This window comes from Lissotriton vulgaris, chromosome 4_1 (assembly GCF_964263255.1).
Source record: "Lissotriton vulgaris chromosome 4_1, aLisVul1.2, whole genome shotgun sequence".
In the NCBI taxonomy this organism is placed as follows: Eukaryota; Metazoa; Chordata; class Amphibia; order Caudata; family Salamandridae; genus Lissotriton; species Lissotriton vulgaris.
Genome location: NC_141691.1, coordinates 2018241468 through 2018268099, shown reverse-complemented (window position 1 = coordinate 2018268099; position 26632 = coordinate 2018241468). Strand labels below are relative to the sequence as shown.

The window sequence follows — 26632 nt, the reverse complement described above, 5'->3', positions numbered from 1 at the left end:
ACAGCCTCTCTTCACGACCCTTCAAAAATCACTTGAAAAAGTGCAACCTACCTTTTGGTCTGAGAGTGTGAGGAACAGAGCAGAGCTACCTCTTGGAACAAGAAGTGCAGGCTCCAAACAGAATTCTTCCGTTCCTTCCCTTGTTATACCTTCTTTATTTGAGATAAAGAATGTATGTGAAGATAATCCCTAGTAGAAAAGCCAAATTAATTGAAAAATACACAGAATCTGAGCAGAGCTCAGAGGAGACTCCCTAGCACAACGTGCGGTAGAAAATCTGAGGGACTGAGGCTCCTCCCAGGAAGGTTCTAGAGGGAGGTCGGAGCTGATTGGCTGACTAGGAGAGTTTGGTCCTTTTTACATAAGGACTAAGAAAGGCTACTAAGGGGAGGCCCTTAGGCCTATTTTCTCTATGTATGTCTATAGGACATTACTTTTTTATGTACCGGAGGCTCCCGTCTCGACGACGGGGAATGATTCAGGCATGTGAATCCATGAAAGACACCCCTAATACTGGATAATCAACATCATAATCATATTGCGCCTGAAACCGGCAGTTCCGGCATGAAAATGGCCCTTCCGGGAGGGACCCTGCCTCCCTAGCACAGCCCAACTGTGAAACACATTGTAGGTCAAATAATGTTTGAGCTGAATAACTGACCCGCTTGGACATACAACAGCCTCTATCTGTCGATATAGGGGTCATAGCCCCTAGCTCGTCCAGTTGCGGACGGGCGCAGACGGGCATCTCTCTGGCTTGTCTCAGGCGCGTCCTCAGGCGCACCCCTGCGCGCTCTTGGCGACGAGGGGGCTAAATAGCCCTTCCGTTCAGCAGCTAGAACGCTAACCGCTCCAGTGGGCGTAAGCACCTGGCTCTCTCTGTCCCGCCCTCCGCTCAACGGTACTAACTACCGAGTCGGACCGGGGCGGGCAGGATGGAAGATCGAGCACAGGCTTCCTATGCAAGTATCAGCGCCCCTATCGTTTCCCACAAGCACATGAATTGTGTCAGTAAAATAGAAATGATTTTAAAACACAGCGAGTATGCGCAATTGAAATACAAGCAATCTGCACTTCGAAATGTAAAAGGTTAAGTGAGTCTTAATAAAATGATTATTCAAATCAGATCAGAACTCAGGAAATCTAGGCAGCAACACCCAATTCGTGTAAGTCACTAACCCTGTATTCCTCCATAGGAATACATTGAACTGAAACACTACATTGCATTGCCTATCTTTAACGTTGCAAAACTCTAGAAACTGTAACTGATTGACATTTATAGAAAGCTTTTCTAAAACTGTAAAGGATTTACTGTATTTACAAAAACACACTGCATTCTTTAAAAGTATAACTTACATGTACTAAGTGATTCTTGGTTCTAGTAATAAAAAATAACAAAGTAACATCTTTTTGTACAAACATTTGGTCTGAGTTCAGTCTGAGTGTGTGCCATCATTTCTTGCCTGAGTGTGTAAAACAAATGCTTAACACTACCCTCTGATAAGCCTAACATGTTAAGCCCAGCTCCCACGAACTTGACAGTAAGGTATTGTCTACTTTATCCTCTGCTATACCTGTGGGGATCCACTGGATTCTGTGCACACTGTACCTTATTATGGTATAGTATGTACAGAGCCAGCTTCCTACACTATTCCTTTTTTAGGGTTATAAGTTTTGGTAACGTTTTCTTAAATGCTCACGAAGAAGAGATTAAAGTCCACCAAAGCGTTCTAACTAGTACCCAAACTGCCCGAAACTAGGGTAGAGTGGCTGCATTTTTTATACGACTAACTGACATCTCTGCTTCATAGACTGGCTGCACATTTACGATGTATAGTTTGCCTGACGACCACCAAACGGCGTTTAGTACAGCAAAACACTTCCTCATTGGTAAACAGATGATAATGTTAAAGTAACACCTAGCTGTGACTGACATTCAATTTGTTTGCTATGTCACGTGTTATGGTGTCACCTGGTCCTAGAGTAAGCCTGGACTGCCAAACTTCTCTACCCCTGAGCAGTCAAGTGCCAAGATGTGAGCCCAAAGAGTATAGGGCAGTTCCCTGAACGGATACAGCCCAAGGATCCAAAGATATGACCTCAAAAATGAACCAGACGCATTTGAAATCCTATTAAAAGGATTCAAGACTTGATCTGTGATTAGAGACAATCCCTTCTCTTGCTTAACTCACCGGTCTCAGACAGCTCTAGGTCACTCTCCTCCACAGGTTCACTGTTCTCCAGCTCCTCCTCCTCGCTGCTGTCCCCGCTCTCGGCATCCGAGCTCCACCCCTGCTGCAGGCAGAACTCCTGCAGCCGATCTTGTGTGTGATGCGCCTTCGGAGAGCCCAATTTCTGCTGCAGCGAGTGGAGCTGCTTCAACACGCGTCGCTGTGGACAGAACCAAGAGAAGTATGACAATTGTATTGTATTATATTGGGAATATATTTATATAGCACTTACTACCCCTGATGAGGGGTCGAAGAGCTTTTTGGCGAGTAACACTCTACTCCGAAGCAAAAAAGGATTAATGGTGAATCAGTATAGGGAAACATGAGTTAAACAACGAACCACAACACTATATAGCAAGCAACCATATCTAATTTTCTTTTACATTTAGAGAACTGCTGTAGTATTGCACACTACAAACAGAGCCGGAGACCAAACCTTCTCATAGCTCAATCCTAAAGCGTAGACCAACCTGCCACTTCACATCAGAGACACCTCCCCTCTACTTTAAGTCTACAAGAATCTGAAGATCTGGGTCTTTTAGCACCACCCTCATCACCCCTCCCTCGACACGAGACCCGTACACCTGCTCAGTGCTAGGATACGCTTGCAGAAGATAGCGCACCATACTAATACACATAACATATCTAGTACACCTATAGAACAGTGGGAACAACGGCAGGACTGCCATTTCAAATCATACTTCAGAAACACGGTGAAGAAATTTAAGAGGAAAGCAAGAGCCAGTCACCGATATCTCATAGGGAAAACAATTATCACGATCCAACAGAATATTGGAAAGAAAATACAATCCATCTTAATTCTGCCATAAAGTGTCAAACACAATGAGGGTTAGAATGTAGCTTCATAAAATATACAAGCCGAAACAGCCTGACAAGTGTGAGTTAAGCTCTCCATAAAACACTGTTGTAAGTCAATTATATTCAGAAATATGCTGATATGGTGAAATCTAACAACTGGGGACCGTAAGATATCAACAACAACATAATACGTTCTAGAATTCACTTAACAAAAAGAACAATCAGTGACAGTAAAGTGCAAACGTTGCTACGGTGTCCGCGAGTTCGAGGTTCGTGAGAATGCATTTTGACCACCGCAATTAGCAAAATGATAGGTAAAGCCAAATATAGAAATCTTACTGAAATATCCATGGAGTTAAACTACTGTGCTGAAGCTGTAGGACTATGTGGAAATGCTGGACGCGGAGGGGAGAATTTGCCTTTTTACTGAATTAAATCTGGAACCAGACTGAGATTTTTGAGATACTTTTAACAGCTTCACATCTCAAAGACAGGGGAGATTTATGGTAGAAATCTCTAGAAAAGATCTCTACATAGGATCAACCCCTTGTGGACAGGAACAGTTTTTAAAGCTTAAAAATTAGTTGATTGAGTCCACTTCTGCTCTACAAATCTGTGGTCATTGCACAACTCTGATGAGGAATGTTTCCAATCCCTGCTTGTGGAACTAGCTGCCAACCTCAGACCTAAAGGTTCTGAGATTTTGGGGGAAAGGTTTTATGAGTAGTTTAGTTTGTGTAAATTCTGTACTTCGCTATTTTATCTCCAATCGGGGATTCAGTCTAGATTTCAATATCATTTAAATTCTCTGCCTCTCTTTTCATTTTCTTTGGTGCCTTCAGATTTGCTCACATTGATCCATTATTTTAAACAAGTTTCCTTTACACAATCCCAGTCTTAGAGTCATCATTCCATTGGCGTTTCCAGACCCCTTATTACTCCTCACAAGTATAAGTCTTAGATCTTTTGTTTACAAGACGTTCTTGGACCTTTTAGTATTGGGGACACGGACATTACAAGGAGCCCGCTCTCGGATTAATCAGATTGATTCAGGGCAGCAGGTTGGGTACCGCCATCGAAGAATAGTTGAACAGGTCTATTTCTCTTGCTTTTCTTCAAAGGTGGGTCTGTTTCTTTTTCACACCATAGGAAATAGAGGGATTTTTCAGTACAAATTGACAGTTTGTTTGTGGACTAGGCTTGGAGAGACTACAGCTCCCAGGATGCATTGGAAGAAGCAGGGCTCTCCCCGTTTGCAGAGTGCTATATAGCGCATTCAGCTTTCCTGCGGATGGTCCTGCTGTTGGCCCTGGCCGTAGCCCAACAGTGACTGAAAGAACCTGGCTCGGGCCACTTGCTGCTCTGCGAGGCTTATTGTAAGTACACTAAACTACTCCGCGTGGGTCTCACTCCTCCCACACATAGGACTGGCTTTTGCGTGTGTCTTTCAAGAAGAAAGCACGCAAATGGCTAAAAGCGGGTGCATGTCCCACCTTCTTTTTTAATGTTCACTCCAACTGTGTTTTGCTCTCGAGAGCGAGCAGCGGCGTGCAGGGTGGCAGCTGCATTCCTCGTGGGTCAGGTTACTATCTACTTGTTGTTAGTAATGGTGGAGTGATTCTGGGGGAAGCGCTGTACTTTCATGCTGCCCCTTTAATGATATGAAGTCCTTCGTGTGCGCGGTTTCACTCTTTTCTTGCACTGTGCAATTCCTCCACTCTTAGTGCAATAACACCACATTACATTTTCACCTTGGCAGTTGCATTAGCCTCTTTTCACAGCTGCCCCTCGGCGGCCTCACAGAACTGTACGCTGGGCGGGGCAGCAGACTACCCGCAGGTTTGAAATGGCAAGATCAAGCGCCTCCTGCTTTGAAGGGTTTAAACTTAAAGCCCGTAATAACAAACTCATGCTCTTATGCATGTACTTAGAGCAGTCACAGCATCCGGAGCCTTAACTGAACCCTTTGCGGTGTATTTAAACGGAACGTTGCTGCAGAAGCGGTCTGTGAAAGAAAGCTGGTTGGGGGTGCACGCTACGGTTTCACTGTTGCTGAGTAAGCAGGGGCAGGGTGTGTTCAGCACGGTTTACTTGTGTATGGTAAGCAGGAATGGGACATGTAAATTACTTTTTACTTTCAGGGAGAGGGCACGAGGAGTGCATTGCAGATTTGAAGCAGGGGGTGCCTATATGACATTTTACCTGGGTAAATTATGTATTTCAGACTGGAGTTGTACTTTTAGAAAGTAAGCAGGGCCCGGATGCACGCAGTACAGCCATACTTTACCGAGTAAGCAGGTTTCTGATGCGTGCAGTACAGCTTTCCTTTACAAAGTAAGCAGGGCTCTGATGAGCGCAGTACAGCTTTACTTTACAGAGGAAGTAGGGCTTCGATCCGCCCAGTACAGCTTTCCTTTACAAAGTAAGCAGGGCTCTGATGAGCGCAGTACAGCTTTACTTTACAAAGTAAGCAGGGCTCTGATGAGCGCAGTACAGCTTTACTTAACAAAGGAAGTAGGGCTCAGATCCGCCCAGTACAGCTTTCCTTTACAAAGTAATCAGGGCTCTGATGAGCGCAGTACAGCTTTACTTTACAAAGGAAGTAGGGCTACGATGAGCAGTACAGCTTTTCTTTACAAAGGAAGTAGGGCTCCGATCCGCCCAGTACAGCTTTCCTTTACAAAGTAAGTAGGGCTCTGATGAGCGCAGTACAGCTTTACTTTACAAAGGAAGTAGGGCTCCAATCCGCCCAGTACAGCTTTCCTTTACAAAGTAAGCAGGGGTCTGATGAGCGCAGTACAGCTTTACTTAACAAAGGAAGTAGGGCTCAGATCCGCCCTGAACAGCTTTCCTTTACAAAGTAAGCAGGGCTCTGATGAGCGCAGTACAGCTTTACTTTACAAAGGAAGTAGGGCTCCGATCCGCCCAGTACAGCTTTACTTTACAAAGGAAGTAGGGCTACGATGAGCAGTACAGCTTTACTTTACAAAGGAATTAGGGCTACGATGAGCAGTACGGATTAGTACAAATGGAAAGGGTTCCAGTGTGGAACCGTTTGGGAAAAAAGGAAGACACGATAGAAGCTTCAAAAGGGCAAAGTAAAGGCAATATGGATTCAATGTTAAGTACTCACAATGAATCAATACACAATATGAGGTTCACAATTTAATGAACCGCTGACGCCATACTTAGTGTTGGTTCTCCTCTACCCTACAGGTTATGGCAGTGGCCGACCGATCCCAGGCAGCGCACTCTATTTGTTGTCACCTTTGCTATCGAGTAGCATTATTAAGTGAGTTCACTGTACTTATTTGCATACTGTGGTAATCGCCAAAACCCCTCTCCCCTCTAATGTGGTTGATTTTTCTTTTTCAGAGACTAATTCCATTTCCCTTTCTCGCGCAAGGAGCCTCCCGGCCCACCTTTACCATGTAATCTCAGACAGTGATGATTAATATTCACGGTAAATAATCCCCTTTTGGGTTTTTAATTGCCTGATTTTTCCTTTGTTTAATTTATTCACCTCATCCCTTTACTGACTCTGCCCCCCCTCTCACAGGTTCCTTGCCCCTCCCTCCTCTGTCCTGATGAAGACCCCAGCCTAAGGTCACATTGCCACGTAAAACTAGGGGGGTCGAAACGTCGACGACCATTCTTTCTGCCAACAACCAACAATATTGTTGAATTGACCCAAATGGTTATCTTTGATGGCATGTGATGTAATTTCCTGAACATTCATGTGTAAAGTGGGGTTAAATTTATAAGCCAACACATTCTGTAATCATTGTATGAATCAGGTCATATTGACTAGCACCTTCTGCCTACTTTCCCTGTAACCCACACACCCTCCTTGCACTGCAAACCACCCCCTTTTTCTTCCCTGGGACACTGCTGTTTGTTTTCTTGTCTGTAAATTAATGAACTTTCTGTGTGATTTCATTAAATTGTGAACCTCATATTGTGTATTGATTCATTGTGAGTACTTAACATTGAATCCATATTGCCTTTACTTTGTCCTTTTGAAGCTTCTATCGTGTCTTCCTTTATTCCTAAACGGTTCCACACTGGGACCCTTTACATTTGTACCACTTCTCACCCAGGTCCCAGTGACTACATTGGGCATACCCTCTTTTTGTACCATTACTTTACAAAGGAAGCAGGGCATGTCTCATGCGATTGTATTGCGTGTGTATGGGGAGCGGTTGGAATGTTTTTTCATCCACCTGCTCGTGCTTCGTTGGATCATTCCTCATCTTCTTTCTCCCACCGACAACCTCCTCTCCTGGGAACTTTACTCTACAGACGGCCCTGAAGGCATTAAATGATAAGGGGAGGAGGCCCCACTGTTCAGCGCTCCCCACGACTGCATGCATGCAATTGACAGGGACTGTAGTTAGACCCGATCCAAAAGGATAGCCACAGCAGAAGGAGAAAAAACAAATACGCGCAAGATGGTGCAATCTTTGTCCGCCTTCCATTTCTTCCACTGCCGCAGTACTAAGCACTAGATTGATTGAATCCCACAGCAAGATACAGGACTGCGAGTAAACCAAGGAGAATAAAAAATGCATATCTAGACAGCTGGGGTGCTATGCAGCTATACTCCCTGTAGTAATGTCTTTTACAAACATTGGTGACGTATAAGTACAGCCTAGCAGACGACTTTCAGACAAGGCAACACCACTAGCACAACTAGAAGTACTGACGCAGCGGTCACATGTCAGATCGGCCTGAGATGTGTCATTCTACCCAAGCTCATTCTGCCTTTAAGTTGTGGATGAATATGACAAGTGACTGGCCATGTCCTACCTCTACCTATATCTCAGTGGTTCATCAATTTTTTCCTTTTTTTAACGCACCCTATTTTGCCTCTGCCTGATCAGCCAGTTAAGGTTTTTATCCTGTAAATGTATATTACAAAAATCTAGTTTTCACTGCCAATGTGAAAGATTAGTTTGCAAATGTACTTTACACTCTGCAGTATGTTACTTCCTAAATGGTTGTGGCCTTACGCTTTCTCCTGGAACAAAAAGTTAAAAAAAGAATTGTGCATGCCACATGATCTGGAGCAAGCGACTTTTCAAAAATTCATATCAGTACTCGGTGGTCTGTCTTAAAATTGTCCGCAAAAACAGGCGTGAACACTGACAGGGCAACCGTCAGATTCGTATTTTTGTGTTTGAAATAGACAGATTCTGATAGCTTTTTAAACAACAAAATAGTTTTAAAATGCAATGTCCTAGAAGAAGCTTAGCAGAGTACCTAAAGTGCAGTAGTAAATAAAACTTTACTAATGTTGTTCAGGACCGTGTCAGGGGTATTAATAAGTAGGCAACTACAATCTTAAGAAAACAGCATTAATGCGACTTAATTTAGCGTTGTTGGATGCACTAAGCGAACCAACTTTAATCTGTACCAAGGTTTTTATGAGCAGCCAATGAAGGACTGCATCCACCGTAATGAGTCATGCCTGGAGTCCTTGACAGCAGATGCTGCAACATCCAGGATAATGTGCTGCACGGTTAAATACTTATAAGGTCCCAAAGGCAGGACCTAGTGGCTATGCCAATGCTTTGTATTCTTTTGTATTAAAACTTTTCACGTTCTTCTGACCTTTTTGCAGCATCAAGAAGAGAAAGGTCTCCCGTAACCCAGGGTTAAGTTAGGATCGCCCCTGCTTTCACAATTGGTAATTTGTTATAACCTGCAGTGGGGGGTATTGATAAAGACATTGCTCAGGAAAAGAAACATGAATCTGTTTTTTTTTTCAAGACTTAATTAATGGTGCACATTTAGACTTTTTCCTGTACTTGAATCAATCTTAAAACTATGGCTAATACCTGTGTGAGCAGTCATAGCCTCATACAGGAGACAAATTGTATCTCATCAGACTCCTGTTCACTAAACTTTTCATCACAGGGACCACCAACGTTGGGGGCTCTTTCAAAAAGCCTTCCCGAAGGGACTTGCTCGATCTCTGGCGACTCTAAACTTGATTATGTTTTGGTGTAATTGTAATCTCTTGTTGAGAAACATTTTAACACATAGATCCAATTGATTACCTGTACTCAAAAAGCAATTTGTGGCCATTGTTCTGCAATCTCAAATTCAAAGGTTTCCTTTGGAACCAATTGCTATTAGGTAATGGATAGCCCTTAAACAAAATACTGGTGTTACCTAACCCAGGGAAGCCAGGTGCATAGCTGTCAAATAGTGTTGGGAATCTTCGTCGTTTTCAATGGTGTGATGTTGAAAAGTGCTGCTGCCATGAAGAGGAAAAGTGTCTGGTTGGATCCAAGCCTGGATCGGAGATGAGCAGAACCTGAAAGCAGAGGGGACAGAGTCTGTGTCACTTCAGGGTGACCAGGGCCTCGATAGACGAATGCCCACCGTTGTCGGGGGCTTCAGGTGTAAAGAGGTGAAGCTTGACTCTGCAGCCACAGGGACCAGGAAAAGTCGAGGATGACCTAGGTCCGCAGGCGAGCTGTCCCACGAAGGATGTCGAGTGCTGGGGGGGGTCAGTGTCCAGATTGAACACCAACAAGCTTTGGCAACCCACGTGGTCAGAGGAAAGATGTTTTTGTGAGGACAAGCAAGGGCCTGGTGACTCCCCAAGTGATGGAGAGTCAGGGCACGTCTGGAGCAACCAGGAAAGCCCACTGAAAGTTAAAGTTGCCTTCACAGTTACCCACAGGACAACGAAATGAATGAAAAAGAATTTCTAAAGCGCATGGCTGCCCTTGAGCGTCCCAGCGCTACGTACCAGGGATCGCGAAGTTACCTCGAGAGGAATCACAAAATACTAGCCCACGGAACACTTGTTGAGTGTAGGCTGGTAATCTTCGGTGGAATCACTGCTCGGGGTCTGGACTACAAGTAGCCCAAAGCACAGCTTCAGGGGTCGCAGGAAAGCAGATGCTTCTGCAAATGTACACGGTGCCCAGGGGTACTGGTTGCACGGTCCCCACGAGGGATACGGGTCTCAGGTTTGCTGAGCACACTATTATATATTCCTCCGAGCACTCAATCAATAGTACAAAGTCTTATATGTAGTTTTCACTGATCGATTTAATGTCCAATCTTCCAAGTGTATTCACATCCTAGATTCACCAATAGATATGACGAGTGTAAAGTGGCGTTCTGCAGAACGCCACTTTACACTCGTGGACACGCTGTTACGACACGTACCCGTGATATACCATAGGAAGACTTACTCGATAGATGGGTTGATGAATTTTCGACCGCTGTGAGGATTTACGAGGAGAACTACATGTACAAATTGATCAAATACAAGCTAAAGTCTGGTTTGGATATCTGAACTTGTGAGATTTACATGTACTGAACCAGAGGAACTTATAGGACATCAATCTTTATGATATTGCCCTGAAGAAGTCATTTGTTTTACGGACTTGACGAAACACGTGTTGGCTGCGTCATATCTATAGGTGAATCTAGGATGTGAATACACTTGGAAGATTGGACATTAAATCGATCAGTGAAAACTACATATAAGACTTTGTACTATTGATTGAGTGCTCGGAGGAATATAGAATTGCTTGCAGTACCACTTCGTGGTTAACCTTTGAGGGCTGTGGTAACCAGCCCCCCCTTTTTCTTCCTGAGCACCACCTTGACTTGTTTACGAACATACATGTACCTTGATTGTGCTGTGCGCTCCGATTAACTGTTACCAGCATTTGTCTTATTGCTGAGCACACTAGTCGACCTGGGGGACACTTGGAACCCCACCTCCTGTGATGCAAAAGTCTTTGGAGTCCTCAGGAGCTTCAGAGATGCAAACCGGTCAGATGAGTCTTTGGTGCCTGCTTAGCAGGGGAGTAACTCCTTTAATCCAAGGGAGATTCTTCAATGATCTAGCGCAGTGTAGATCTTCAAAGTACTTGGTTTCTGTAGCAGTGTTTCATCCAGGTAAACCTACAATATCTGTAGCCAGGGGTTCCAACTTTATACCCAAGGAAGGGGTGGGACAAACTCAGGGGACCCACCTTTGGGAGGGTCAGGACAGAGGGGTAGCTACACCCATGTCTTTCGTCCAGTTTCGTGCCAGAGCAGGAGCAAATGGCTCCTGCAACAAGTTTGAGCTGGACTATGCACAGGGACACCAAATGTGCCCAGAGTGCAGACATCAAAGCACTCTCAGAGTGCACCCACCCAGCCCCAATACACTAAAGCCTGTCTGTGAGGTGGTTACACCTCCCTGTGACAGAAAGCCTATTGTCATGCCTTTCCCTGCTCGAGCTTGGCTCAGCAGGAGGGCAGACGCGTGTCTGTGGCTGGCAGCATCCATCTTGTGATGCCATGGTCGAGAAAGCTGGTACTGGGTTTACCGGTGTTGTCATATTTCTCCCTCTAGGAGGGTGGAATCATACCTCCTACACCAGTTACTGGTGTGGAGGTATGATTCCAAGGTGTTTGACACCAAACACAACAGGTTTATATGCAGCAGTTTTAAAGTTAGCATTTACAGCTAGGTTATAATGCACTTAAGAGTATATGGTAGGCTGCATCACAGAACAACCCCAGAGAATATATTCCGAACCCAGCACCCTGGCTTCAGGATTGATAAGGTCTGCCATAGGGGTGACCTATAGGTTTATATGTGCAGTGATAAGGTAGATATAATGTACCTATATCAAAGTAAGGGGTGCATGCACAACCGTACACAGGTTGCAGTAGTAGACCTGTGGTGTCATTTTGAATGGTCTCTCAGGGGTGGCACAAAACATGCTGCAGCCCCTGGCAGGTCTCTGGGTAACCTATGCCCTAGGTACATAGTATACTATATACTAGGGACTTATAAGGATACCACAGAATCCAATCTGGAGTGTACCTAAAGTACATGCAATCAATTTAGGGAGAACGCAGATAAACTGGGGTCCTGATAAGCAGGATGCCAGTCATACTAGTCGAACACCAGAAAAACACCAGGAAAAAAGTGGGGCTAACCATGCAGTCAGATTCCACCTTCCTACAATGCAGAGCTGTCTTCCTGATTGGAGAATGAAGACTGTTTGTTTTTTTAAATGATGTAGTATTAGATCATCTTCAGGAACCCGGAGTATGAGATCATCTTCAGGAAACCTGGGTACCCTCTAATTTTTTTATCAATGGTTTTACCAACTTTGGAATTCCTCCCTCTGGGCCGCCTATAAAGGCTTAAGGTGGTTCACTGTTTGACCGGTCTCGGTCATAAATGGAATATTCTCTGGTTGATTTACAATCTCCAACTGCTTAGGTTAAACATTGCCATTTATTTTAATTATTTAATTGTTATAATGATAACTTTCATTCAAATAATCTTAAACTCCATAGAGCCCTTAAAAGAACCCCTCAAGATCCAGTCAATATGAGACAATGTAGAGCAGTTTATAAAAGCATCTTGAAGTATAGGAAATTGATAATTGTAGAATGGTCATGGGACAACTTACATTTGTCTAGCCAGAAGAGGAATGTCCATTCTTTTCGAAGATGATGAACTGTTCTTTTTCCCTCACTTGTTGGGTACCTTTTTTCAACTTCAGCCTGACTCATGGTTTTCACATTTTCGTCCATTTCATGTTTTCTTGAAGAATTGCACTCTTCTAGCTAATCTGTTATCATCCTTTCCCACAAATCAACCAATGATTTTTAAGCTGTTAGAGATGAGAGAAGAATAACGAATAGTTTCTTACCGGTCGATGTAGTTTTGCAGCTTAAAGATCTTTCTGGATTCACTATGCTGTGCATTATTCCACGGCCTGGTCCGGAATCGTAGTCTTTTCTTTTTTTTTTTTTTTTCCCCGTAGCCCAGGTGGGCGTCGACGTCCCACCTTTTGGTGTATTTCCGGTGACGTCGGCATGCTTCCTGCGGAAGCACCCACTCTTGGGCGCCATCTTTGGATTCTTTTTTCTCGTGTTTGTTCTGTTACCGAATTTATGTCAATGTTCAACCAAAATTTTCACCGCTTTAACCTCCAAGGTTTGTTATTCCAAGTATTGTCTTTGTTTAAACCCCCTTTTCTCTCCATTCTCATCTTTCTGGCAGAGGTGGGTGGGTTCGCTAGTGAATCCAAAAAGATCTTCAAGCTGCAAAACTACACCGACAGGTAAGAAACTATTCGTTTTGCAGCGTGAATCTTTCTGGATTCACTATGCTGTGCATATACTTTGTAGCGGTTTCTCAGGTTTGTGGTGGCTGGGTGGAAGATGAGCGTTGGTTATTGAATATGTGTTGAAGCACCTTTTGCCAACTTGTGCTTCGTTGTTCATCTGTATATCCACACAGTAGTGCTTCGTGAACGTGTGCACCGAAGCCCATGTTGCCGCCAGGCATATGTCTTGAATGGGTGTGTTGGCTAGGAAGCTATTGTAGCTCCCTTTTTCCTGGTAGAGTGGGCACGTGTCCCCGATGTTAGGTCCTGTCCTGCCCGCTTGTGGCAGAACTGTATTGTTTGGGCGATCCAATGCGCAATTGTTCCTTTAGTTACTGGTTTCCCCATGAAACTGTTAGCGAAGGACACAAAACTGCTTTGTCTTCCTGTGTCCCTTTGTTCTCTCAATGTAGTGCAAGACTGCCCTTCTGGCGTCTAGGGTGTGCACAGCCCGTTCGGCGCTTGTGGCTGGTTTCTGGAAGAAACTTGGTATTTGTATAGTCTGGTTCATGTGGAACCTTGACACCACCTTTGGCATGAAGTGTGGGTCAGTTCTCATTACCACCCTATAGTTGTGAATCTGGATGGAGGGTTCTTGTAGCGTTAGCGCCTGTAGCTTGCTCACTCTGCACAGTGAGGTGATTGCTACCAGGAAAGCTGTTTTCATGGTTAGCATTTCTAGGGATGCTTTGTGAATTGGCTCGAAAGGCTCTTTCATGAGCTCCGTTAGGACTAGGTTAAGGTTCCATGCAGGTGGTGGCACCCTTTTTAAACTCTTACATGTTTCCCCTCTTGTGTAAGCGACTATCGCTGCCAAGTGAACTCTCAATGAGGATGAGCTTAGTTTTTTGTTGAGCAGGTGCGTGAGGTATTTTAGCACTGTTGAGCCCTTCTGCATCTTATTGTGCAGCCTTTCCCTCCTGCACCACAGTGTGAATCTCTTCCATTTTGATACGTAGCACTTTCGTGTGCTGGGCCTCCGTGCCTCCCGAAGCACCCTCAGGGTGTTTTCCGGTTGTTTCAGATGCACAAATTCTATTCCTCAGGAGCGAGGCTACTAGGCTCAGGCTCTCTGGCTCTGGGTGCAGCACCTCTCCGTTTTGCATGGAGAGTAGGTCTTTTCTCCTCCCGAACCTGTGGGGTGCACTCTGTGCCCTCTCCATGATCTGCGAGTACCATGTCTGCCTGGCCCACTGCGGTGCGACCAGTATCAGTGTCATGTTGCTCGTTCTGCACTTGTTGAGTACCTTGTGCATCAGCGGTATCGGGGGAAAAGCGTAAGCAAATGTGTTCGACCAGTCTATCCATAGGGCATTCCCCAGGGACCCCTCCCCGGGTAGCCTGGATGCGAAGTTTCGGCATTTTACATTCTGGCGTGTTGCAAATAGGTCCACCGACTGTGTCCCCCACCTGTCGAACAGCCTCCTTGTTTCTTGTGCATTGAGTTCCCACTCGTGGGATGCCGATGTCTGTCTGCTGAGCCAATCTGCCTCAACATTGTCGTTCCCTGGTAGATGTATGGCTAGCAGGGCTATCTTGAGTGGGATGGCCCATGTCCATATCTCCTGCGCTAGCTTCGAAAGCGGAGCGGATTGTGTCCCACCCTGCTTGTTGATGTAGAACATCGCTGTTGTGTTGTCTGTCTGGATCAACACTCTCTGGTTGTACAGCTTTGTCTGGAAGGCTTTTATAGTGAGGAAAACGGTCTTCAACTCCAGGTAATTGATGTGTCCGACCGCATCTGCTGGTGTCCACAGACCCCTCACTCTGAGTTTCTCCATGTGAGCTCCCAATCCTTTCTGGGATGCATCTGTGGTGATGGTCACTGTTGGCGTTGGTGGCGTCAGAGGCTTCCCCCTTGTTATGTTCCCTATGTTCCACCATGCCATCTCTTTCTGCACTGAGTGCGTTACAACCACTAGATCCTCCCAACTACCTGTAGCTTGTGACCATTGCTCCTGTAGCCATTCCTGTAAGGGTTTCATGTGTAGCCGTACATTTGGCACTAGGTGTATGCATGATGCCATCATGCCCATGATTTTGCTCGCTGTCCTCACTGTCCGAGCTTGCCCCTTCTGGTAGAGCTGCGTCTCCTTCACCAGGCCAACCGCTCTCTTCTTGCTCGGGAACACTTTGCTTTGTAAGATGTCCATCTGTGCTCCCAGGAAGATTTTTATCTGCTCTGGTTCCATTGAGTATTTCCTCCAGTGGATAGAGAATCCCAGGTTCATCAGTGTGCTTGTCACCCTCTGTGCGTGCTGCTTGCACGTTCTGTATGAGCTTGCTTTTATTAGCCAGTGGTCCAGGTAAGGGTATACGTGTATCCCCTCCCTTCGTAGGTGTGCTGCAACTGTTGCGAGGCACTTTGTGAAGACCCTTGGTGCTGATTTGAGTCCGAACGCCAGGGTTGTGAACTGGTAGTGGTCTTCTCCGATGATGAATCTGAGCAGATGTTTGTGCCCTATGTTCATTGGGATGTGCAGGTAGGCATCCTTGAGGTCTATGGTGACCATGAAGTCTCCGCCTTGCAATTGAGGAAGTACCTCTTGTAGGGAGGTCATTTTGAACTTTTGCGTTCTTATGAATTTGTTTAAGAATCTTAGGTCTAGGATGAGTCTCATCGTTTCGTCTACTTTTGGCACCAGAAAGTATGTTGAGTACACGCCCCTGTTCCTTTCTCTGTAAGGCATTGGTTCTATGGCCTGCTTTTGCAGGAGCTCTTTTGCTTCCTCTTGAAGTAGCTCTAGCTCTTTCCTTGATAGCTTTCTTCTTTTTGGCTTTTTGTTTGCTGGTCTCCTTTCCAACTCTATGCAGTACCCGAACTGTATGATGTTGAGTACCCATTTGTCTGAAGTTATCCTCTTCCACTCCTGGAAGAAGTGCTCGAGTCTTCCTCCCACTGGCCTTACATGCTCGCAGGTGTTTAATTCGCGTAACTCCTGTGTGTAGTGCTTGTGCTCCACCCTGGGAGTTTTTGCTTGGGTGGGCACATGGAGTTCGATTAAGTCACTTAGAGGGGGGTTGTTGTCCCCCTCCCCTATTCTGTCCGCGTCCATTCCCTCTCCCGCGAAAGGACTGGCCTCTCTGCTGATACTGCCAGGACTGTTTTTGCTGCCCTTGCTGTGACTGGGTGTGACCTATAAATCTGAAATAAAATCTACACAATCGGTCTATTATAATAAAAAAATAAGGTCGGCTAAGCCTAAAGAGATATATCAGACAGTAAAAACTCTTATCAGGCTTCCACCTTTCCTGGCCGTCAATCATAATCCACTCTCCCGATGTAATGATTTGGCTAAATTCTTTTTTCACAAAGTAAATACAATCTATCTTTCCTTCCCGGACCCAGATATAGAGCCCCCCCATCCAAGGACCTTACCCAGCCATAGAAATAGAGGACTCCCGCCAAAACATTTTAGATCATATTCCTCTGCTAGATTCAGAAACACTCGAGCCTCTAATACATCAAATAAAATCTGGCTCTCCATGTGACCCTGCTCCCCCAAGCACGCTGGTCTTAGCCAAAAAAGCTATTCTTCCCACACTTATGGAACTATTGTACTCTTCCATAATGACTGGGATAGTACCACCTACCTGGAAACATGCCATGGTACGAGCCCTACTGAAGAAACCTGCCCTTGATCCTGGCAATCTTAACAACTAATGCCCGATCTCACTGCTCCCCTGGGCAAGCAAAGTCCTCGAAAAACATATTAACACCGTTTTAACCAGGTTTCTCGAGTGTAATCACTTGCTTGATGTTTCCCAGACGGGTTTTCGCCCCAAACATGGGACGGAAACTGCTCTGTTGGCAGTAACAGAGGAAGCTAGGCGGATCTTGGATCAGGGAGGATCAGTGGCAGTGATCCTCCTTGATCTAAGTGCCACCTTTGACACTGTCAACCACAAAATTCTTCTGCGCCGTCTCTTTGACCTAGGAATATCAGGCAAAGCATTGGCCTGGTTCAAATCCTTCCTAAGCAACCGAACCTTCCAAGTCTTTGAAGGAGCCTCTGTCTCCGCAAGTAAGCCTCTGGGCTGTGGGGTGCCGCAGGGATCATCATTGAGCCCTACGCTGTTCAATGCATATATGAGACCGCTGACTGGGATCGTCCGTCCACATGGTATTAAGATCATTACCTACGCAGACAACACTCAGCTAATGGTCTCCTTTGTGCAAAAAAACAGCCACAGACTAGCCTGACAACATGCTTAGAACAGGTCAAGAGATGGATGACGACGTCCTGCTTGAAGCTCAATGGAGAAAAAACGGAGCTCATGCTCCTTGGCCCATCAGCACCTTCCACCCTGGAGCTGTTATGGCCCATGAGCATGGGCGCTCCTCCCACTCCCAAAGATAACATAAAAAGTCTCGGGGTGTGGTTGGACAAATCATTGACCTTCAATACACAAGTTACCAATCTGTCAGCGACCTGCTTTGGCCTCATTAGGATGATTAAAAAAATTCTCCCGCTCCTTCCTTTTGAGGCCAAGCAGAGAGTCATACAAGGCCTAATCCAATCCCGCCTCGACTTCAGTAATGCCCTATATCTTGGAGCACCTGAGTATAGTTTGCAAATACTTCAGCGGATCCAGAATTGTGCAGCACGCACACTGCTTGGAATCCCACGCAGAATCCCGATAAAGCCTGGGTTGAGAGCGTTGCACTGGCTCCCTGTTAGGGAAAGAGTCAAATTTAAATCTATGTGCATTGCTCACCAGGCATATTGGAAATCTGGCCCAGAAATTAATCACTCTCTGATTTCTCCCTACCAACCCAATAAACAACTTTGCTCATCTCATGCCTTTTTTGTGAAAGTCCCCCGGATCCAAAGAGCTAAAGCAGGAGGCCGGTCCTTCACTTATAATGCATCTAAATTGTGGAACACACTCCCCCTTCACTTAAGATCCAATCCTAATATGTTGAGTTTTTGCAAACAGCTCAAAACCTTCCTTTTTAATTAAGTCAGATTAATCTTCGGACCGACTCATTGGAAGGCATTACACTAGTTCCCAGCGCCTGGATGCCTCAGGGCAGCTGCTGCGCTTAATAAAACCCCTTTTCATTTCATTTCATTTCTGCCTGGTGGGCTTGTTGGAACGCCTGGTGTGATGTTCCTGGTTGGTTACCTCCCCTCTCCTTAGGTCTTCGCGAGGGGGTGCTTTTAGTACCTCTGAACTGCAATGCTCCCATGGATCTTGCTGTCTCGTTATCCTTTTTTAGTTGGCTGAGCTTCTCATCTACTGGGGCCCCGAACAACGTCTCTCCTTTGAATGGGGTGTTCAGGATGCTGTGTTGCACTTCTGGCTTGAAGCCTGAAATCTTGAGCCAGGCTGGTCTCCTTTCCGTGATGCCCATCATCATGAGCCCTCTGGAGGTGTCTGCTCCGTCTAGGGCAGTTTTGATGCAAGAGTTTGCCACATTTTTCACCTCCTCAACAAGGTTTTCAGCTCTTTGCTTGAATTCCTGAGGCATGTTCTTTATTAACTGGCCCAGTTCATCCAGGATCTGGTACTGATGCCTGTTGAGCAGCGCGTTGGAATTTGCAATGCGCCAATGCATTGCGGCATTCCGTTCAATTCTTCTGCCCACGAGGTCCATTCTCCTGCTTTCTTTGTCTGGGGTGGCCCTGAAGTAGTAGACACATTGGCCCTCTTCCTTGCCGTGGCTGCAACGATGGAATCTGTTGAGACCGAGCCCTGGATGTAGGGTTGATCCTTGGAGGAATGCTTCTACTTTTTCTCCGTCCTGGGAGTGACGGCTTTGCAGGCTCCTTGAAAGCCTAATTTCCCTGTGCCATGACGCTTTCGAGCATGGCCAGGTACTGGCTCCTAGTTTGTCTGGGGAGCAGTGTCTCTAGAAGGAAGTCTGCCTTCTGCTTCTCTTGGTCGAGTTTTACTTCGAAAACTGCAGCCGCATTTCTGATGACTGTTGTAAACCCCAATGTCATCCGGCGGCGAGGGCCTCGAAGGATACGTGTTGACGCCCTCTTCCAGGCTCTCTGTGTCGACGTCTTGCCATTCTATCTCCTGAGTCTCTGAGGATGCTGACCCGAGGAGCGTCCTGCGGTCGTCGTCCCCTTCATAGTCGTAGTAGGAGGTCTCTTCTTCTGGATCGTCGAAAGCCTCAACGTTCTCAGACTGTCCTTCAACGTCGTAGTCCTCCTTCTCCGCTATTTCGACCACCTGTGGCTTAGGCTTCGTCGGGATTATGAAGTCTTCCATCCTGGCGTCTAATTCTTTTTCGCTGCAGGACGTTCTCCATTTCGGCCTCGAGCCATCTCTTCTTTTTCTCCATTTCGGCAGTGTGGTCTGCGTCAAATGGTTCTGCCGGCCTTTTCGGCGGACAGGTCGGCGCCAAGCTGACCTTCGGCGTCGAAGGTTTCGGTGCCGAGCTGACTTTCGGGTCCTTGGTCGGCGCCGAAGTGCTCTTCGGGTCTTTTTCCCTCGGCGTCGAACGCTCCTTTTTGGGGACGTTTTTCGACGTCTTTTGCTGTTCTTCAGCTCTCGGCGCTGGGGAGTCCTTCTCAGAGGATCCGCTGGGCCTGGGTGTAGCTGCGGACGCCGAAGTCTTCGGTGTCGGCGCTTTAGAGGTTTTGGCCTCATTTCTTCGAGACTCAGGGTCTCTCGGGAGTCTAGGGGCCGTGGAGTCTACTACCTTCTTACAAGCCTTCGTATTATCGGTATCTACGACCGTGTAGCGGTCGTCTTCAGCTTGCATTGTTGTCCTCCTCGTCTGATGATAGCCCCAGGTCTCGAAGTGACGGTGGCTGGCCCTTGCCCTGCATGCTGGCATTGGCTACCTTCTGTCTCGCTCTAACTCGAAGAGTCTTCGGCGTGAAGGCAGAGCAGGAGTTGCAGTCCTCGCTCTCGTGGTCGACCTGTAGACAAAGGTTGCAAACCGGATGCTGGTCCTTCTGCGCGTACTTGTGGTGGCAGTTACGGCAGAATTTGAAAGGAGTGTTGTCCATCTCATGCGTTCAGGGGGCCCCCTGAGCGTGCATTCCCCGATGGACGTTGAAGTTCTTGAAGTTCTTTTCTTCCTTCGTCGTCCTCTTCGATGATGTAGTCTCCTGTAGTCTTCCCAATATCTTTTCGTCCATAACTGCATGTTTTTCTTCTTTCTCCAAAAAAGTCTGGAGCCCTTTCGGGAACGATGCAGACCGAACCGCGGAAAAAAGAATCTGAAGATGGCGCCCAAGAGTGGGAGCTTACGCAGGAAGCATGCCGACGTCACCGGAAATACACCAAAAGGTGGGACGTCGACACCCACCTGGGCTACGAAAAAAAAAAAACCAAAAAAACAAAGAAAAGACTACGATTCTGGACCTAAACACAAGACCGCGGAATAATGCACAGCATAGTGAATCCAGAAAGATTCACGCTGCAAAAGTTACTTACCTTTGGTAATGCCTTATCTGGTAGAGAGACTATCTAGCCTCAGATTCCTTACCATAGAATTCTCCCCAGGTGTCACCATGGACAGGAAATTATTTTGCAAGCAGTACCCCCTGCTTGCCAGTAGATGATGTTGTTCGGCTTTGCATGGTGTAGTGACGTGTGTGGTTACTATATAGTCTCACCCCAGCATGCTGTTGTCAGTTTCTTTTCATAACTTTCTACGCCAGAAGGGCTGAGCCACGAGGAGTACTGACCACTGGTGTGTGAAAAATAGGGCCCTAAAAGGGGGAACAAGCCCTAAGTCTATAAATCTGATCGCAGAGCAGGGAGGATGGGTGGGTCGGATGGTAAGCAACTTGTTCATCTGACAGAGACTTCTAGCCACAGATTCCTTACCTTAGAATAGATACCAAAGCAATGCATCCCCAGAGGAGGGCCTGTGAAACAAGTTCACATTATTAAGTCCTGAAGGATCGAGCGGGTGACGTGCCCGTCCATACGGACCGAACTGTCCAGGCAGTAGTGTCTGGTAAATGTGTGCAGAGATGCCATTCGTTGCTTCCTGGCAGATGTCCAGGACTCCGCATGCAAATGCAGTGGTGCAGCTTTGGCTCTGGTGGAATGAGCACACAGGAAACGGCCTTTAAAATTTAGGCATTATCACACAATGCCTTTACCACACAAATATTTACCACACATATACCTTTACCACACATGGTAAGTATAGTTAAGGTAAGTATATGTGTGTGCAGTGTGTATATGTATATACATACAGTTATACGGATGGGTGGGTGGATGGATGGATGGATGGTTTGGGGTGGGTATAGTGTGAGCTCAGGGTGATAAGGGTTGTTTTAGGGGTGGGTAAGAGTATCAGGTAGTAAGGGTGTTTTTAGGGTTTAGGATGTGATAGAGATGTGGTAAGGATGTGTTTAGGATGTGGTAAGCGTATTTAAGGGTATAGGGTAGTAAGGGATTTTTTTAGGGTTATGGGATGGGCAGGGGTATAGGGTGATAAGGGGTTTTGGGGGTTTAGGGTTGGGTAAGGGTAATGGGTTGCAGGGGTATTTTTAGGGTTATGGGGTGGGTATGGTTATATGATTTTATGGGTATTTTAGGGTTTAAGGGTAGGTAAGGGCATAGGGTGGTAAGGGATATTTTAGCGTTTAGGGATAGTTAGGGGTATAGGGAGGTATGGGTATTTTTAAGGGCTGGGGGGGTAGGGGCATGGGATGGTAAGGGTATTTTTAGAGATTAGGGGTGGATAAGGGTATTGAGTTGTAAGGGTGTTTTTAGGGTTTTGGGGTTGCTAGGGATATAGTTTGGTAAGGGTAATTTAGGGTTTAGGGGTTAAGGGCATAGGGTAATATGGGATTTTATTTAGAGTTTAGGGGTGGGTAGGGGCATGGGGTGGTAAGGGTGTTTTTACGGTTTAGGGTGGTAAGAGTATTACGTTGTAAGGGTGTTTTTAGGGTTATGGAGTGGGTAGGGGTATATGGTGTGAAGGGTGTTTTTAGGGTTTAGGCTGGGTACAGGTATTGGGTGATAAGGATATTTTTAGGGATTTGGGGTTGGTAGGGGCATAGGGTGGTAAATGTATTTTTCAGGATTTATGGGTGGGTAGGCTGGTAAGGGTAATTAGTAAAGGGAGGTTGTGGTGGTTCCCCGATAAAAAATTTACTTATTTATTTTTAAAAGAAGTGTGGGGGGCTTGGTGGGTCTCCCCCCCAAATACTATGGACGTGACACCCAAATGCTCTCTTTTGTGGTAGTGTGAGCGAGCAGGTAGCCATATCAGAGTATAGCATTTATTACACACACAAAATGCAGTTAATGAGACCACACTCAAAGCAATCCAACACCAATTTATAAAAATAACATACAATTTTATATAAATTTAGATACTAAGATCATTGGAATCGGGTAAGTACTTATCGAGGCATTAATTTTTTCAGCTTTCAAGAATGGACACAGTACAATTGCTAGATCAGTAATATTATTCTATGAAGGAAAAACATATTGCATTCAGGCACTTGACAACGACTCACAGGACGGTTCTTCAGAACTTAAGGTGAGTATGGGACAAGGTCCAAGGCCACGCCAGCAGGTCACCTCAAGGGGCTCTGCGGCATCCGGGTGCAGATTTGTGTCACGGCGCCGGGTGTCTCATTCACTTCAACAGGAGAACAGTCTGGTTGCAAAGAGGCTGCAAGCTGCGACTGGGGGAAAAGTCCGGGGTAACCCACAGGGGGGCTTGATCCTTGAGCACACAGAGACACTGTTGGTCCACTTCTCCTCGAGCTGTGAGGACCAGGTGCAGAGGTGTCTTTTGGCATCTGATTCGGTGCTGGAGTTTCTCGCGGTTGGGAGGGGCCTGCAGAAAAAGGCTGCAGGCGGCGACTGGAAGTCCAGTCTGGGCAAACCCAAGCGTGGGATTAGTCCTTGTGGGTCTGGGAACCCCACTGCCACCGTCACCTGACTTGGGTCCTGGAGCGTGGGTGCATAGGTGCTTTGAGGCTTTGGTCACACTCTCATGTCTTGATCTTTTTTCTGCAGAATAGGGGCAATCAGGACAGCTGGGCCACTCACGAAGTCCCTCGATGTGCAAGTTAGTCTTATTCGGTGTTGGTGCCCGGACTGGACACAACAACACTTGGCTGCTGCAAAGGGTCCGATACACGGGAATTGGTCCTGTGTGGCTCCAGTTGGTCCTGGTGTCCTCCTACTCGGCGGGGAGACAGGTCTGACCTTCAGGAGCACATGGTCCTATTTCTGGGGAGCGGCTGTGTTGGGCTGGCCAGTGAGCTGCAACTCAGTGGACCACAACTAGCGTCTTTGGTGTCTGCGGCTGCAGGGGAGTAGCTCTTCTCCTCCTAGGGAGTTTCTTCATGCAATAGGCGAAGCACTGGCAGCCCTCCGGGTTTCTTGTAGACCGCACAGCGGCAGAACCGGTATGTTTCTTCCACGATTGTTGGGGGCAGAAGTCAGGCTGACAGTGTTGGAGCCAAGTCAGTTGTTGGTTCTCATGACAGGGCTCTTCTTTGTCCCCTCCTTCTTTAATCCACCTGAATCTGAAGTCTTGGTATAAATACTCAATTTGGGGGCGTTTAGGCGAGTGAGGGGAAGTACCCCTAGATGATAACTTCCTGGGGAAGTGGACATCAGCCTGTCCCAGAAGTGCTAATTCCACCACACAAAATATTGTGGCATTTCTTAAGTTGTGTTCATGTCAGACTTGGTCACCCTATAAGTATGCCCAACCTGGTGGTGCAGCACGCCTCCTGCATAGCTAATTTTCCCATCTGTCCAGGTGCCATAGGGCTCTGGACAAAGGGGTGTGTCTTCCTCTCCTGTGAAGCCAGATTCGCATTTCAAAGGTGGTGGGCTCTTTTGAAGCTCCCTGCCTTGTAATGTTATTTTACCAGCCATTCCTGAGGGAGGTGGTGATAACACCTCTCTCCAGAGCAGGCATTCTTTCTCTGAGAGGGGGGCTCTCACCTCCTAGGGGGTCAGAAACTCGCCTGTGGCAGCAGGCTGGACTGAAATAGCCAGCTAGCTAGTACACTAGAGGGCTGGTAGGTTTCAGGGGGTACTTCCAAGGTACCCTCTGGGTGCATGCATTAATAAATCCATCAATAGAATCAGTGAGGGCTTATTAATAGGAGGTGTTTGGCATGACAAACAGGAGTGTGTCATGTTGTGTTTTCGCTCATGGTTTGCACCATGTCACGCAGCCTGCAATGACAGTCTGTGTGGAATTTGTATGTGGGACTCTTAGGCTGGCATCAGATATGATGCAGCCCTTAGGAACCCACTTTAGTACCCCAGCCCTAGCTACCTGGAGCAACATTGACTAGGAACTTAGAGGGGTGCTAGAGTGGTATGGGTGGAAAGGCGTCCAGGAGGTCTCAGCTCCACTCGAGACGAAAAGCGGCTCAGAGCGAGAGCCACATTGGGAACTCCAACGTGCAAACGTACGGTCATTCCGTGTTCTTAGTGATGGCGTACAGATCCAACCAAGGTTTCCCCACTGCTGAAAAAGACCATGCACCACCTCCAGATGGAGATGCCATTCATTATCTGCTAGGCATCTTTGGCTGAGTTTGTCCACTCTGGCATTCAGAGATCCTGCCAGCTGTTGAACCACCAGAGAAATGCCCTGATATTCCAGCCATGTCCAGAAACGCAGCCTCTTGACAAAGGGTCCACGACTCCACCTCGCCTGTTTGTTACATTACCACATGTCAGTGGTTTTGTCCGTGAACTCCTGCACTAGCCTTCCCTTATTGGAGAGCAGAAAGCCTTTCAATGCAGTCGGATCGCTCGGAGCTCCAACAGCTTGATGTGAAGTCCAGATTCTGCCGGAGACCAGAGGCCCTTTGTGAGAAGTTGGCCTGATATGCAGTGCTCACTATTCTAGTGATCACTATGTATCAGTCCAAACAACCCTTATTGATGATTGGTTGCAAGTCAACCGTATAGACCAGCTATCCTAGTAGCATGGACAAGAGCAGTCTTTAGGCTAGACTCTAGAGGGCGTGTTAAGCCAGCTGTTATACCATCACATATACCCCTTGAACACCAAGTGAAAGAACACCACACAAGTTATGAAAATAAAAGGATATTTATTTAGAACACAACAGGCCTTGGCTCTTTATGAGGACAGGGCGCTAAGCACAATACAAAGCTCTTAAAGAAATTCTGAAAGTCGCACAATTTACACAAATGCCCGAGGGGCACGAAAAACCATATACTTTAAAAGTGGAATGCGAAATTACTAGCAGGTAAGTACTACTCTCAGAGACTTTAGAAACGCTGGACCTACAATGCTGAACCCTTAGATTAGAAGCAGGAGGCCTAGGGACGTCGTGTGCAGAGTGGGAACTCTCACGCGTAATGCGGGACAAAGTCTATGGTTGCTAGAAATTACAAAGTTAGTGTTCTCGGGCGAACCCGACTAGTGATGGTCAAAAACGAAAGTGGATCTAGACACTTAGAGAGTTGGTCTACGCTGGAGCACCGTGGTACTCGGTTTACCTAGCCCAGGGGCTGCGGCTGCATAGGGTTCAAGTGTCGTCGGGTTTCTTCGTTGACGAACCAGGAGCCTGAAGTGAAAGTTGCTGGCAGGCGACCAGTGAAGATGTTCCGGGCCGATCCAAGGACTAGATCAGCTGAAGAGGGTACCTGTAAGCAGAGGGGACCAAGTTCTGAATCACTAGCCAGTGATTAGATGGGCAACAGGATGGCACCGGATGAAGTCACCTCGACCAGGTGAGTGGGCGACGCTGGGCTCTGCAGTCTCTCGGACCAGGAGGCGTTGTCGGCGACCAGGATGGAGGTGCGAGCTGTCCCACGAAGGTATCTGCTGTCGGTGATGCTGGACCCAGGATTGGGGGCAACAACTCTTGGCAAATGCAAGCCCACGCGGTGGACTCAAAATGGCGTCTGGAGTGGACCAGGAGGGTCCTCCTCTGTTGGAGGGGAGCAAGGGCCAGTCTGGAGCAACCAGACCCGCGATGGAAGTGTCGTCGTTCGTCGTCAAGAGGGCTACAAGCCAGCAGGCAAGTAGCCGGACAACGCGGTGAGCAGCAATGAGCAGAAGGCCCCCCCGCAGATCTCGTGGATGCTGGGGGGCTGGACTTCAGTGCTGGAGCTGCTCAGGGTTAGGGCTTCTCAAACCCCAAAGCACTCACTCGAGGATCCCTCGGCGGTCGTGCTGGGTAAGCATAGTGCAGTTCTGAAGATGGCCGGTCCCTCGGGGTCTCGTCACACCCACGGATCTCAGCTGGGCTGATGATGTAGGTATAGGTCAGAGGTGCCAGGGAAGCCGGGTCTCGTCGTGCTGGTCGGTCTGGTTCCGGAGGAAGGACGTGCAGCAAACAGCAGTGTTCTTAGTTGGTGCCCGCAGATGCAGGGTGACTACTCCTTAGTCACAAGGGAGAAATCTTAGGAAGAAGTCTTGAGTTCCTTTCGTAGAAAGTAGTTTCAGGATTCAAAGATGATCTAATTTGGAAGGGTCCCCGCTCCCAA

The 26632-nt window shown here is 46.9% G+C and overlaps 1 protein-coding gene across 1 annotated transcript in view; it reads right to left on the bottom strand.

The window, feature by feature from the left end:
- The window catches only part of TONSL (tonsoku like, DNA repair protein), a 419298-nt gene that overhangs the window by 191594 nt on the left and 201072 nt on the right, over nucleotides 1-26632 (bottom strand). Inside the window, exon 11 of the mRNA XM_086966418.1 lies at nucleotides 2193-2391. Coding sequence (XP_086822544.1) covers nucleotides 2193-2391 — 199 coding nt within the window. The remainder of the gene's footprint in view (nucleotides 1-2192; nucleotides 2392-26632) is intronic.